This window comes from Oncorhynchus mykiss, chromosome 15 (genome assembly GCF_013265735.2).
Source record: "Oncorhynchus mykiss isolate Arlee chromosome 15, USDA_OmykA_1.1, whole genome shotgun sequence".
Classification (NCBI taxonomy): domain Eukaryota; kingdom Metazoa; phylum Chordata; class Actinopteri; order Salmoniformes; family Salmonidae; genus Oncorhynchus; species Oncorhynchus mykiss.
Genome location: NC_048579.1, coordinates 43,075,134 through 43,091,340, shown reverse-complemented (window position 1 = coordinate 43,091,340; position 16,207 = coordinate 43,075,134). Strand labels below are relative to the sequence as shown.

General features: G+C 41.9%; 1 protein-coding gene across 2 annotated transcripts in view; it reads left to right on the top strand.

The window, feature by feature from the left end:
• Positions 1 to 16,207, top strand: part of st6gal1 (ST6 beta-galactosamide alpha-2,6-sialyltranferase 1) — a 182,730-nt gene continuing 166,523 nt past the window's right edge. Inside the window, exons 1-2 of one of the 2 annotated variants that reach the window (XM_021563263.2) lie at positions 1 to 415; positions 584 to 689. In XM_021563263.2, the coding sequence (XP_021418938.1) occupies positions 678 to 689 (12 nt within the window). In that variant the 5' untranslated portion in view covers positions 1 to 415; positions 584 to 677. Of the gene's footprint in view, positions 420 to 583; positions 690 to 16,207 lie in introns of both variants that reach the window. The other variant, XM_021563264.2, reaches the window with a different exon arrangement.

Here is a 16,207-nt window from a genome sequence, read left to right as displayed (position 1 = left end):
CAGCTCACCCCTTCCCTCTCTGTCTTATTTCTTATGTCTTTCTTCCCCCTGCAGAGATGGATTGCGTGCCTTGGCTGAGCTGCGCAGCTGCTGCAGAGATCTCACGGCGGCGCAGATGAAAGTATCGGTCTGGGCTTTGTCGCAGCACCGAGAGCTCGCTCCTTCGGCCCCGTCTCGTGATCATCATCACATCCATCGCCAAAAACGCCGTGCCGTGCAGACACCCACGACAACCAACATTCGAGTGGATAATAAGAGAAAAGCCGATAGGTCGATAAATAGCCTAAATATGGCGGCTATAACCGCGTTATAACCGTAAACATCGACTGACGGTAGGGACTATTGCCTCGATAACCTAACCGCGCAACAGAAGAGGAGGAAAGACGCACTTGTTCAGGAAAGGAACATCACTTGTGTAGGTCGGGTCGGAAGATGTATGCAGCAATGCAGACTTTACTCAATTAAGCTTGTCAATGAATCGAGGCTATATCAATCTGCATGCCCCTCTGTCCATCGCGCTCTCTCTCTGTTCTGATTAGGTCTGTCCATTGAGGTTTGTCTGTCTGTCTGTGTTTCCATACAGAGGCTGCTCACTGGCCCAAAGAGACATGAGACAACTGCAGGAGGCAGGTAACTAGGCAACAATAGAAACACTGCACGCGCCACGGCGGGATAAAATGGGGTACAAGGTAAGCGCGCAACATGCATCTAACGTGCTTTGAATATATATGTTGTTATGGAACAGTGCCTTATTGTATATTATGGAAGGAAAGTAGGTAGGTAACCAACTACTGGAAATGTACCAGTGTGGATGGAAATTATGTTATTTCATGTTGAAAAGCAGGGCTATGTTGGTATATTGGATTTGATAGCTAACGGTTAATCGTTTTCAGTGTTTCAGGTGTGTCTTAACACTTAGTTTTTTTGTGTGGTGGTGGTGAATGAGTTTGGTCCCAGATCTGTTGGTCCTCTTGCCAACTCCATTGCTCATTATCAAGCCAAACATCATTGGCATGACAATGAGTGACAAGGAGTTGGCATGATAGCAAAAACAAACTGGTATTCAGGTTAGTACATGAGAGCATTATGAGGCATACCCGAATCCATGAGAGGGCAAGTTGAAACTTGGCAGTTTTAGTTTTATGTCCCTATGTAAAAATAGCAAAAAAGCTCTAAATGATTGAGTGACACAGGTTGGCGTAAAATCTGTTTCTTCGCTGAGCTGTGTCAGCACCATGGACAGAGCGTTCAGCGGTATGTGTAAGGGGGCTGTGGAGAGCCACTTGGGCGGTTAGGTTTGACTCCTTTGGGTTTCCATAAAATGTGGGAAAATCTCATCTGTGGTAGGCTAAGTGAATAAATGATAGGCCTCAGTCTGTAATATCATTTATTAGGGCAAGGTCAAGTTTACTCTTGAAGCTGCTTCACTCAACTCTGCCTCATGCCCCACCATTACAGAGTTTAGTTCGCTTCTTAGCTAGCTGTAAAAATTGTTAGTGTTATTAACCTTAGCCTATTTAGCTAGCGCGAACCAGCTAATCTGCCACTACCATGTTGGATATCAGTAATTGGCTTCGCAAAGTACTCAAACAAAGCCAAAAGAGAGCGATGAGCAGCAGCAGCATCAAACCACCTATCCCAGCATCCAAGCTCTAGCTATTTCTGAGTGCAGAGCCTTCCCCCTCTTCCACAAGCGCCACCAGGATAATAGCTCCACAGCCCCCTTCACCTCCAACTGTTCCTGACGATCATGGAACAGAGGTACCAGCCCAGGTTAGCCTAGAATCCTACCATAGCCACAGGTTTTCTGTCCAAAAACGTTCATTAAATAGCAATTAGGATGGCATCAAACACATGGACACCATGTGTTTGATGTATTTGATACCATTCCACTCATCCCGCTCCAGCCATTACCACAAGCCTGTCCTCCCCAATTAAGGTGCCAACAACTTCCTGTGATAGAAAGAGAGTGTCTGGAATACTCAGTTACGGCAGATGCAGCATTTTGTTTCCCATTTAGAATGTTCTGTGTTGGGTCCAATGCTATTTCAGACAAGGCCTTCTCCTAAGCTGGGTATTCTAACTCGAAGCATGCTATTGATAGTACCAATGGATTCGCTAGGCACACAATCAAGTAAAGAGCATTTGAAATGCACTGCACTGTGGAAAGAAACACAGGTTTGGGTATGGGTACTGAGGTATTAACACTTGTTAATGATGGGTAGCTGGCAAGAAATCGCTGGTTCGCTGGTGTCAATCGCTGGTGTCAGCGATTGCGGATGAAACATACTCTCTGGAAATACAAGGAACTTGCCAAGGTGTTTAGCACCATACCCTACAATGCCACATACACGTCACAGGATATTAAACATTAAATCATAGGGCTCATGAGTGAGATTGTCACTGCGGAAGCTACGTGCAATAACACATTTTCCACTTTGACAAAAGTGTTCAGTCAGCACAGAAAAAGCATGATTCAAAAAAAAAAAAAAAGCTAATTCAACTGACATTTGAGGGGGATCTTACAAGAAGATTTGGGGGAGAATGGAAAGATCAATTACTCAGGAAGTTCCACAGAGCATCAAGGAGGCTTCAACTGGTCTGAAAAGGTAAGAAAGAATCTAGCTGTTTTTAAACATGTTTTTAATCTGCTTTAGTTTGTAGTGCTCTGTCCATGGTGCTGCTAGAGAGCAGCTGAGATTTCGCGCCAACCTGTTACTTCTTGGTCAAATGCATTTAAACTTGTATGTTTATTGTGGAATAGTGTGATATAAACAGAATACGTTTTTTGTGGTATAGTGTGATGTAAGCAGAATTCAATATAATTCCAATGCAAAATTCCAAATGACGCCCCTGGGTATAGCTACATATATAAGGAGTTCCTACATATGCTGAGCACTAGTTGGCTGCTTTTACTTCAATCTGCGATCCAACTCATCCCAAACCATCTCAATTCGGTTGAGTTTGGGTGATTGTGGAGATCAGGTCATCTGACGCAGCACTCCATCACTTTTCTTGGTCAAATAGCCCTTACACAGCCTGGAGGTGTATTTTGGGTCATTGTCCTGTTGAAAAATAAATGATAGTCCCAATAAACGCAAATCAGATGGGATGGTGTATCGCTGCAGAATGCTGTGGTTGTAATGGTCCTGTGTGTAGCTGGTGTAGAGAGTCAGGCGCAGGACAGCAGATATGAGTAATCAACATACTTTACTCAAATTTACAAAAATAAAAAGCAACATAGCGAGCCTACAAAAACGGACCGATGTACAAAGAACAATCACTAACAAACAAAACATGGGGAACAGAGGGTTAAATAATAAACAGGTCATTGGTTGAGTGAAGCTAGGTGTGAAAGACAAAGACAGAACAAATGAAAAATGAAAAGTGGATCGTCGGTGGCTAGAAGACCGGTGACGTCGACCGCCGAATGCCGCCCGAACAAGGAGAGGGACGGGACTTCGGCGGATGTCAGTGGTAGCCATGCTGGTTAAGTGTGACTTGAATTCGAAATAAATCACAGCCAGTGTCACCAGAAAAACACCTCCACACTACCACACCTCCACCATGCTTCACGGTGGGAACCAAACATGCAGAGATCATCCGCTCACCTACTCTGCATCTCACAAAGACATGGCGGTTGGAACCAAAAATCTCAAATTTGGACTCATTAGACCAAAAGACAGATTTCCACCGGTCTAATGTCCATTGCTCGTGTTTCTTGGCCCAAGCAAGTATTTCCTTCTGATTAGTGTCCTTTAGTAGTGGTTTCTTTGCAGCAATTCGACCATGAAGGCCTGATTGACTCAGTCAAATCATCAAGGAACCCACCAGGTACAACCCTAAATCCGTATACATGGGCACCCTCATAGACATTATCCTGACCAACTTGCCCTCCAAATACACCTCCGCTATCTTCAATCAGGATCTCAGCGATCACTGCCTCATTGCCTGTATCCGCTACGGGTCCGCGGTCAAACGACCACCCCTCATCACTGTCAAATGCTCCCTTAAATGCTCCCTTCTGCGAGCAGGCCTTTCTAATCGACCTGGCCCGGGTATCCTGGAAGGATATTGACTTCATCCCGTCAGTTGAGGATGCCTGGTCATTCTTTAAAAGTAACTTCCTCACCATGCTCTGTTCAAAAAATGCAGAACTAAGAACAGATATAACCCTTGGTTCACTCCAGACCTGACTGCCCTCGACCAGCACAAAAACATCCTGTGGCAGACTGCAATAGCATCGAATTGTCCCCGCGATATGCAACTGTTCAGGGAAGTCAGGAACCAATACACACATTCAGTCAGGAAAGCAAAGGCCAGCTTTTTCAAGCAGAAATTTGCATCCTGTAGCTCTAACTCCAAAAAGTTCTGGGACACTGTAAAGTCCTTGGAGAACAAGAGCACCTCCTCCCAAATGCTCACTGCACTGAGGCTAGGTAACACGGTCACCACCGATAAATCCATGATAATCGAAAACTTCAACAAGCATTTCGCAACGTCTGGCCATGCCTTCCTCCTGGCTACTCCAACCTTGGCCAACAGCTCCCCCCCCCTCCCCCCCCCCCCCCCCCCCCCCCCCCCCCCGCAGCTACTCGCTCAAGCCCCCCCAGCTTCTCCTTTACCCAAATCCAGACAGCAGATGTTCTGAGAGAGCTGCAAAACATGGACCCATACAAGTCAGCTGGGCTTGACAATCTGGACCCTCTATTTCTGAATCTATCCGCCGCCATTGTCGCAACCCCTATTACCAGCCATTTCAACCTCTTTTTCGCATCGTCTGACATCCCCAAGGATTGGAAAGCTGCCGCGGTCATCCCCCTCTTCAAAGGGGGAGACACCCTGGACCCAAACTGTTACAGACCTATATCCATCCTGCCCTGCCTATTTAAGGTCTTCGAAAGCCAAGTTAACAAACAGATCACTGACCATCTCAAATCCCACCGTACCTTCTCCGCTGTGCAATCCGGTTTCCGAGCCGGTCACGGGTGCACCTCAGCCACGCTCAAGGTACTAAACGATACCATAACCGCCATCGATAAAAGACAGTACTGTGCAGCCGTCTTCATCGACCTGGCAAAGGCTTTCGAGTCTGTCAATCACCATATTCTTCTCGGCAGACTCAATAGCCTCGGTTTTTCTAATGACTGCCTTGCCTGGTTCAACAACTACTTTGCAGACAGAGTTCAGTGTGTCAAATCGGAGGACATGTTGTCCGGTCCTCTGGCAGTCTCTATGGGGGTACCACAGGGTTCAATTCTCGGGCCGACTCTTTTCTCTGTAAATATCAATGATGTTGCTCTTGCTGCGGGCGATTCCCTGATCCACCTCTACGCAGACGACACCATTCTGTATACTTCTGGCCCTTCCTTGGACACTGTGCTATCTAACCTCCAAACGAGCTTCAATGCCATACAACACTCCTTCCGTGGCCTCCAACTGCTCTTAAACGCTAGTAAAACCAAATGCATGCTTTTCAACCGTTCGCTGCCTGCACCCGCACGCCCGACTAGCATCACCACCCTGGATGGTTCCGACCTAGAATATGTGGACATCTATAAGTACCTAGGTGTCTAGCTAGACTGTAAACTCTCCTTCCAGACTCACATCAAACATCTCCAATCCAAAATCAAATCTAGAGTCGGCTTTCACAACAAAGCCTCCTTCACTCACACCGCCAAACTTACCCTAGTAAAACTGATTATCCTACCGATCCTCGACTTTGGCGATGTCATCTATAAAATAGCTTCCAATACTCTACTCAGCAAACTAGATGCAGTTTATCACAGTGCCATCCGTTTTCTTACTAAAGCACCTTATACCACCTACCACTGCGACCTGTATGCTCTAGTCGGCTGGCCCTCGCTACATATTTGTCGCCAGACCCACTGGCTCCAGGTCATCTACAAGTCCATGCTAGGTAAAGCTCCGCCTTATCTCAGTTCACTGGTCACGATGGCAACACCCACCAATAGCACGTCCTCCAGCAGGTGTATCTCACTGATCATCCCTCAAGCCAACACCTCATTTGGCCGCCTTTCCTTCCAGTTCTCTGCTGCCTGTGACTGGAATGAATTGCAAAAATCGCTGAAGTTGGAGACTTTTATTTCCCTCACCAACTTTAAACATCTGCTATCTGAGCAGCTAACCGATCGCTGCAGCTGTACATAGTCCATCTGTAAATAGCCCACCCAATTAACCTACCTCATCCCCATACTGTTTTTATTTATTTACTTTTCTGCTCTTTTGCACACCAGTATCTCTACTTGCACATGATCATTTGATCATTTATCACTCCAATGTTAATCTGGTAAATTGTAATTATTTGCTCCTATGGCCTATTTATTGCCTACCTCCTCATGCCTTTTGCACACAATGTATATAGACTATTTTTTCTGCTATGTTATTGACTTGTTTATTGTTTACTCCATGTGTAACTCTGTGTTGTTGTCTGTTCACACTGCTATGCTTTATTGTGGCCAGGTCACAGTTGTAAATGAGAACTTGTTCTCAACTAGCCTACCTGGATAAATAAAGGTGAAAAAAATATATAAAAAAATAAGTCTCCTCTGAACAGTTGATGTTGAGCTGTGTATGTTACTTGAACTCTGTGAAGCATTTATTTAGGCTGCAATCTGAGGTGCAGTTAACTCTAATGAACTTATCCTCTGCAGCAAAGGTAACTCGGTCTTCCTTTCCTTTGGCGGTTATCATGAGAGCCAGTTTCATCATAGCGCTTGATGGTTTTTGTGACTACACTTGAAGAAATTTTCAAAGTTTTTGAAATTTTACGGAATGACTGACCTTCATCTCTTAAAGTAATGATGGATTGTAGTTTCTCTTTGTTTATTTGAGCTGTTTTTTCCATACTATGGACTTGGTCTTATGTCAATAGGGCTATATTATATATACCACCCCTACCTTGTCACAACACAACTGATTGGCTCAAACGCATTAAGACGGAAAGAAATTCCACAAATTAACTTTTAACAAGGCACACCTGTTAATTGAAATGCACTCCAGGTGACCTTCTCATGCAGCTGGTTGAGAGAATGCCAAGAGTATGCAAAGCTGCCATCAAGGCAAAGGGTGGCTATTTGAATAATCTCAAATATAAATATATTTAGGTTTGTTTAACACTTTTTTGTTTACCTCATGATTCCATATGTGTTATTTCATAGTTTTGATGTCTTCACTATTATTCTACAATGTAGAAAATCGTAAAAAATAAAGAAAAACTCTTGAATGAGTCAGTGTGTCCAAATTTTTGACTGGTACTGTATATATTCTACGATGGTTTTCTTGGTAGCCTATTGTTGCTGAACTCATGAGCGCCTAGCAGCATGGTTTTCCATGTTTGAAGGGGGCTTATAGGCCTATTTATTTGCAAGACAGATGTGCATGGCTGCATCTCACTGTGTTAGGCTGCAGGCTATGCTTTGGTTATTTGGATCTCCATTCACCTTTTCGTTACTGCGTTTGTTAACTGTTAATGCAATATAGATTGTTTCATACCTGATATTTTGTTTACTAGGCCTACTACTTGGTACTGCTGTTTTGTTCTGTTAACATTCATTAATTCACATTCGCAGTTGTGTTGTATTCTAAGCCAAACTGCTGTCTGGAAATTCATACACAGGGACACTCAAAGTCAGTTAAATTAATACTTGTTTATTGTCAGCGCGCTGGAGAGGTTCCAACCAACTCAATGCACCATAGTACACATGTCAATCAGGACCTCTTCCTGGGCAGACCCAGCAGTTGTCTTATATACGGCTATACACAGACAAATTATATTTACATGATTTAGCATAATTAATCAATCATTATCGTTTTGTTTCATAACATGTGACAGACCAACACCTCACGAGGCTTCTTCTCTCTAAGCTGAGACCTTGAAACTGAGATATCTTTAGTTCGTTCTGAAAACACGGTCTGGGTGTACTGCCAAATTGCAGCTACTGATAGTGGGTATTTGTACAGTCAGCCACTTGCATGAAGACAGAAATTGGTTATTAGAACAGCACATGAATAGAAGACAGAAATGAGTTATAAGAAAAGCACAAACATTAACATTTCCTTTACACTGCTATTCAGTATTTGTTTTGCATGCATGAGTAACTAGGCTGTTACTTTAAGCATACAGTTTGCATTATTTTGTTAAGACAGCTGTATTTTTGGCTGCATTCACTGTTCTTGTAGCCTATGTTCATTACTAAAATAGCCTTGTTTTAAAACCTCTTGGGGCTAGGGGGCAGAATTTTCACTTTTGGATAAATAGCGTGCCCAATTTCAACTTCCTGCTACTGCCAAGAATAAAAGATATGCATATTATTTGTAGATTTTGATAGAAAACACTGAAGTTTCTAAAACTGTTGAATCATGTCTGTGAGTATAACAGAAGTTATGTAGCAGGCAAAACCCCGAGGACTAACCGTTCAGATTTTTTTTTTTTGAGGTCTCTGTCTGTTCAGGGATTTCTCGTTGGCAAACAATATTTCTTAGGAACTAGTTTTCAGTTCCTACCGCTTCCACTGGATGTCACCAGTCTTTGGAATTTGGTTGAGGTTATTCCTTTGTGCAATGAAGAAGTAAGCCAACTAGGAACTGGGTAACACTGTTGAGAGTTGCGCAAGATGTGAAAAGTAGCGCTGGTTTGTTGTCTTCCTGTATTGAACAACAGATAGACCCGTCTACAATTTGATCGATTATTAACATTTAAAAATACCTAAAGTTGTATTACAAAAGTAGTTTGAAATATTTTGGCAAAGTTTATAGGCAACTTTTGAAATATTTTGTAGTGACGTTGCATTTTTTGGAAGCTGTTTTTTTCTGGATCAAAAGCGCTTTATAAATTGACATTTGGATATATATATGGACGGAATTAATCGAACAAAAGGACCAATTGTGATGTTTATGGGACATATTGGAGTTCCAACAAAAGAAGCTCGTCAAAGGTAATGCATGTTTTATATTTTATTTCTGCGTTTTGTGTAGCTCCTGCAGTGTTGAAATATGCTACCCTCTTTGTTTGGTTGTCATCAGATAATAGCTTCTTATGCTTATGCTTTCGCCGAAAAGCCTTTTTAAAATCTGACATGTTGGCTGGATTCACAACGAGTGTAGCTTTAATTGAGTATCTTACATGTGTTATTTAATGAAAGTTTGATTTTATATAATTGTTTTGAATTTGCCGCTGCATTTTCCCTGTTTTTTGCCCAAGAGGGACGCGACTGTCCCGCCTATCCGTAAGAAGTTTTAATGTCCATTGTGCTGATACAGATTTCATATGGAACGCTATTTGGGTCTTTGCGTGTCAAATAAGCTTGTTGACTAATCAGGTCCTGAATATGACTGCACGTCACATAATAATTTAACGCGTTCCTACATTTTTTACATAGTTACACATTACACATTGATTACACTATCACTCGTATTTCATATGTCACAACGATTCATCGATACGTATGCTATGATGCTGGTAAAGTTGTCTTGCGCACCTACAGTGCTGGTCATAAAAGAAAGCAAGCTAGCTCATGGATGCAAACAATGTTCTTCCCCAAAAATATAGCAAAATCTGTTTTAGTAGCTATAGTAGTTTTAGTAGTTCTCATTTGATTAATGGTGGTCTGACCCATATATGTGAAGCTAGCCACAATAGTGGACTTTGCAGTTAGCTTTCAAAATAAAAGTATGTAATTGACAGTGATACAAATTAATACAAATAGAATTATGCCATAATTGAATAGATCATGCTAAACGTGCTATATAAAATCAACAAAAGACAATTTGTTAATTTGACAAAAAGGTGTTGAAATCACACTGGATGTATTAGACTTTAGAATTGCATTGGGGGCATACTTATTTCACTGTACAGCCTTACCAAGGGTATCAGTCTACTCAGTGACACCCAGAGAAACATTAGCGTCATAGCTCTTATTGCGGGACTCTGAAACAACTGTGAATTGAGCCACATTTATTGTCAAGCCATGTGTATTGAACACTATTCCAGAGGAAAAACAATGCTGCGTAGATGTTTTGGAGTGGGAAAAAATATATTGGGTATTGAGTAGACTGATACACCATTTCATTGATCCCCAATACTTACGTAAAGCTGTACAGTGCAATATGAATGTCAATACATACAATAGGCTGACTGGGGAGGTGATTTTACACGGTCACAGTCCTGCGATAAGAGCTACAACGCTAATATTTGCGTAAACTCTTCACAATTGTGTTCTGCGGGTGTCACCGAGTAGACTGGTAACCCATTTCATTGCTTCACATTCTAACCATGTTTAACATTATCTAGTCTAAACATGGCATAATTCCACCAATTGTAACCTTCTGCGTCACTTTCAGAGGTTGTTTTATTTTGAAGGCAAACCGCAAATTCCACTATTGTGCCTAATCCTTATTTTTTCCAATTTCACAACACATAACCCAGTCAGGTCAAGCCTCATTAGCCAGATTAAACTAGCTGGCTGTTTATAATGTTATCTTTGGGCAACAGGATTAAGTAGCTGGCTAGCTAATTATTTTAATAACTGAAGTTCAATTTCAATAGACGAACAAGTGGCTAACTAGCTAACATTTATTCACAAGGATTCCTAAATCATTGTTAAGGACAATGAAAATGACTGCAGTTTCTACTGGTCATTGTTTTTAGGCTTGATGTATTGGTGCAAGCTAGGTACCAAGAAGTTAGCTAACCCAGAAGTTGAGGTCGAACAAATAATGCTTTATTACCAACGCGTATTGTAAACACATCATTCGTGGCCGATGTTTGCCTGTTTGCAGACTTTTTTGTACTGCTTTGACAGTGCTACTGTTAGTTGTGGTGCTTGGCTTGCATGTGCAAATTCATCACACACAACATTCTAATAGAATTGTTATTTGACAAGTCAAATTGGAAGCTTATTTGACGTGTCAAATAGTGTCATTTGACGTGAATTGTTTTGACATGTAAAGACCCAAACGGCGTTCCATAATTTTGAGACAACTGTCACTTGAAAAGCACTCAATGGTCTCTATGTCTCGGCATTTGAACATGTTTATTGTGGTATAGTGTGATATAAGCAGAATTACAAATCATTCCAATGCAAGAACCCCGGAAAATGTCTCAATTTTAACTTCCCCTTTAGTCATTTTATCCTGGTGCTGGGTCTGTTATGAGGTGAGATCATGTGTGATGCCTCCTCTTGGCACCATGGTGCTGGTGGTGCCATTTACATAACTACTTCCTTTAAACCATATTATGCAATTTCACTAAATGGTTTAAAGGGGAATAATGTCAACGTTTGAAAATGTGTCTAAATTCCTAAACCCCTCTGACTTGTAGGTTCGCAGTGTATGTTCACTATGTCTGTTAACTAAAACAATTTTTGGACTCTGTCAGGGAACTGGCTCAAAGATTTCCAACCAAGACCACAATTCTCACTCTCATGGACGAAACCTCAGCGTCAGCAGTGGACAGTATTATTAGTTTCTTCAGGATCTCTAGAACAAAATATGTACAGTTGAAGTCGGAAGTTTACATATACCTTAGCCAAATACATTTAAACTCGGTTTTTCACAATTCCTGACATTTAATCCCTGTTTTAGGTCAGTTAGGATCACCACTTTATTTTAAGAATGTGAAATGTCAGAATAATAGTAGAGAATTATTTATTTCAGCTTTTATTTATTTCATCACATTCCCAGTGGGTCAGAAGTTTATATACACTCAATTAGTATTTGGTAGCATTGCCTTTATATTGATTAACTTGGGTCAAACGTTTCGGGTAGCCTTCCACAAGCTTCCCACAATAAGTTGGGTGAATTTTGGCCCATTCCTCCGGACAAAGCTGGTGTAACTGAGTCAGGTTTTTAGGCCTCCTTGCTCACATACTCTTTTTCAGTTCTGCCCACAAATTCTTTATTGGATGGAGGTCAGGGCTTTGTGATGGCCACTCCAATACCAAGACTTTGTTGTCCTTAAGCCATTTTGCCACAACTTTGTAAGTATGCTTGGGGTCATTGTCCACTTGGAAGACCCATTTGCGACCAAGCTTTAACTTCCTAACTGATGTCTTGAGATGTTTCTTCAATATATCCACGGAATTTTCCTAACTCATTATGCCATCTATTTTGTGAAGTGCGTCTCCTTCCTGCAGCAAAGCACCCCCACAACATGATGCTGCCACCACCGTGCTTCATGGTTAGGATGGTTTTCTCTGGCTTGCAAGACACCCCTCTTTTCCTCCTAACATAATGATGGTCATTATGGCCAAACAGTTACATTTTTGTTTCATCAGACCAGAGGACATTTCTCCAAAAAGTATGATCTTTGTCCCCATGTGGAGTTGCAAGCCGGAGTCTGTCTTTTTTATGGCGGTTTTGGAGCAGTGGCTTCTTCCTTGCTGAGCGGCCTTTCAGGTTATGTCGATACAGGACTTGTTTTACTGTGGATATAGATACTTATTTGATACACTGCCGATTTTGCAGGTTTTCCTACTTACAAAGCATGTAGAGGTCTGTAATTTTTATTATAGGTACACTTCAACTGTGAGAGACGGAATCTAAAACAAAAATCCAGAAAATCACATTGTATGATTTTAATTAATTTGCATTTTATTGCATGACATAAGTATTTGATCACCTACCAACCAGTAAGAATTCCGGCTCTCACAGACCTGTTAGTTTGTCTTTAAGAAGCCCTCCTGTTCTCCACTCATTGCCTGTATTAACTGCACCTGTTTGAACTCGTTACCTGTATAAAAGACACCTGTCCACACACTCAATCAAACAGACTCCAACCTCTCCACAATGACCAAGACCAGAGAGCTGTGTAAGGACATCAGGGATAACATTGTAGACCTGCACAAGGCTGGGATGGGCCACAGGACAATAGGCAAGCAGCTTGGTGAGAAGGCAACAACTGTTGGCGCAATTATTAGAAAATGGAAGAAGTTCAAGATGACGGTCAAGCACCCTCGGTCTGTGGCTCCATGCAAGATCTCACCTCGTGGGGCATCAATGATAATGAGGAAGGTGAGGGATCAGCCCAGAACTACACGGCAGGACCTGGTCAATGACCTGAAGAGAGCTGGGACCACAGTCTCAAAGAAAACCATTAGTAACACACTACGCCGTCATGGATTAAAATCCTGCAGCGCACGCTAGGTCCCCCTGCTCAAGCCAGTGCATGTCCAGGCCCGTCTGAAGTTTGCCAATGACCATCTGGATGATCCAGAGGAGGATTAGGAGAAGGTCATGTGGTCTGATGAGACAAAAATAGAGCTTTTTGGTCTAAACTCCATTCGCTGTGTTTGGAGGAAGAAGACCACTATCCCAACCGTGATGCATGGAGGTGGAAACATCATTCTTTGGGGATGCTTTTCTGCAAAGGGGACAGGATGACTGCACCGTATTGAGGGGAGGATGGATGGGGCCATGTATTGTGAGATCTTGGCCAACAACCTCCTTCCCTCAGTAAGAGCATTGAAGATGGGTCATGGCTGGGTCTTCCAGCATGACAACGACCCGAAACACACAGCCAGGGCTACTAAGGAGTGGCTCCGTAAGAAGCATCTCAAGGTCGTGGAGTGGCCTAGCCAGTCTCCAGACCTGAACCCAATTGAAAATCTTTGGAGGGAGCTGAACGTCCGTATTGCCCAGCGACAGCCCTGAAACCTGAAGGATCTGGAGAAGGTCTGTATGGAGGAGTGGGCCAAAATCCCTGCTGCAGTGTGTGCAAACCTGGTCAAGAACTACAAGAAACACATAGATTTCTGTAATTGCAAACAAAGGTTTCTGTACCAAATATTAAGTTCTGGTTTTCTGATGTATAAAATACTTATGTCATGCAATAAAATGCTAATTAATTACTTAAAAATCATACAATGAGATTTTCTGGATTCTTGTTTTAGACACCGTCTCTCACATTTGAAGTGTACCTATGATAAAAAATTACAGACCTCTACATGCTTTGTAAGTAGGAAAACCTGCAAAATCGGCAGTGTTTCAAATACTTGTTCTCCCCACTGTATGTAAACTTCTGACTTCAACTGTATTTGTTCTAGACACTGTCTTCCTGAAGAGAGACAAATATTCTCTGATTGCCCCTATTGTACATCTAGTTAATCTGTCAATGTAATATGGGTTCTTCCCCAATGCTTGGAAGTCTGCTGCAGTGATACCTGTTTAAAATCTGGTGACCCAACACTGGTGGATAATTACTGACCTGTAAGCATTATTCCAGTGCTATCAAAAGTAGCTGAAAGATGGTTGGCTGATCATCTGACTGATCACCTCAATCAGGGCAACGCCATACATCAAATGCAATTTGGATTCAGAACTAACCATTCTACTGAAACAGCCAATTGCTATTTACTGGAGTGCATTAAATCTAACCTGGACATAGGTGGTGAAGTCAGCACAGTCTTTTTGGAACTTAAAAATGCATTTGATACTGTGAATCGTGAGGTCCTCCCAGTGCTTAATTTGTAAATTGGGAGGTGCCAGAACAAAAAGTGAGCCCGAGAGGGGGGTGACCTGGATGGCTCTGAGGTACTTGAACGCATGAAAGAAAAAGGCACTCTCATAATAAAGCATTACATGCATTATCATCTATTTTGCGTACTGGCATGGAGTAGTAGAGTAGAGAGAGGCCTTTGCAGAAGTTACACACATGTGGACATTTTTAGTGGCCTAGGGTCCGGGGAAAAAATTGGCCTTCATAAAAGCATTTCATACAATTCTACCTAATTTTAGATGACTGGAGGAGACTTTAGCAGAATCTTTTTTAATACCTCACAAATTATCGAGATGACAGGCTATACTTTGACACTGACAAACTGAGAATCTGAGATCAATGAAAGCAACCTTGTCTTGAATCTACCAATAGCCCAGACCTAGATGTTTGGAGACACATTGTGCAATATGAGGAGGGAATTATAGTCCTAAAAAAGCTTTTGTTTCATTGACTCAACTCAATAATGTACAACTCACTCACCAGCGATGGCCGTTGCGCTTGAGCCAAAAGCTCTCTTGTTTTACTTTGAAAAACAATGCTGTTCGCTCAGTAAGTCTATTTGGAAGTTGATAACATGGTAGCCTACAGAGAAACTAGTCTTCTCTTTTCAGCAGGATCCATTTGCTTACCAACCTGTGTTTTCCAGTGAGTGAATTTGATATATCCTGAATATTCCTGAATAGTCACAATGAATGAAAGATTACATGTAAAGACATTGTAAATTTTCCCCCTTTTTGTCCCCCTTCAACCTCTCCCAGAATGCCAACAAACACATTTACAAAGAACGGCAAAGTCATTGAGTTACATATCAGAAAACCAAACAAAAGTATACAACAATGTTACTTCAATACAAGCAAAAAATGTAATAGCCTAACAATTTCAGGTGATTAGGTGATCCTATAGGCCTATAGCAGTAATCTCAAGGGGTGGGGGTGGGGCCAAGAGCACTAATCTGGAGGAAGTGTTTGGAGGATAGGATATCATCGGATCCCAGGTGGAATAAAATTAGTTGTACTTATTTTTTTCTAATTTTAGGAACAGCATCAGATCTTTGAGCCAAAGAGAGGCTAAGGATAGGATTGATAGATTTCCAATCCAACAAAATCCTTCTGTGGGCCAACAGGGCGGCAAAAGCAATTGCATCTAGTTGTCTATTGGTCAGAGAACGATTGTTGTTTGGTACTCCAAAAATAGCCATTTCTGCACTAGGCTGCAACTTTATATCAAATGCTTCAGAAAGTGTTTTTAATATAGTGGACCAATAATCTGCCTTTACACCTGTCACATCAATATTTGGGTAGAATTTGGATAATCTGGCCTTGCTTAAATGGATACTGTGAAGTACCTTAAACTGTATTAAGGCTGAGCCGGGCACAAGAGGAGCTTCCATTTACCCTAAGTAAGGCACCATTCCAGACTTCATCAGTGATCTCTCCACAAAGTTTCCTTTCCTACTCAGATCGGATTTGATTGAATGATGGCTTATCAAGGGACATGATTATCTCAAAAATACGGGATATGAGTCCCTTTAGTTGAAAAGGTGTTTGCAAAATGGCATCCAGACCCGATCTGGGTGATAGAATTGGAAAGGTTAGGCTTTGAGTCCGAATAAACAGGCTCATTTGGAAATACCTAGATAAACCTGAATGGGTTAGATTCAATTTGATAGCGAGGTCTTCGAAATTGGCAAAG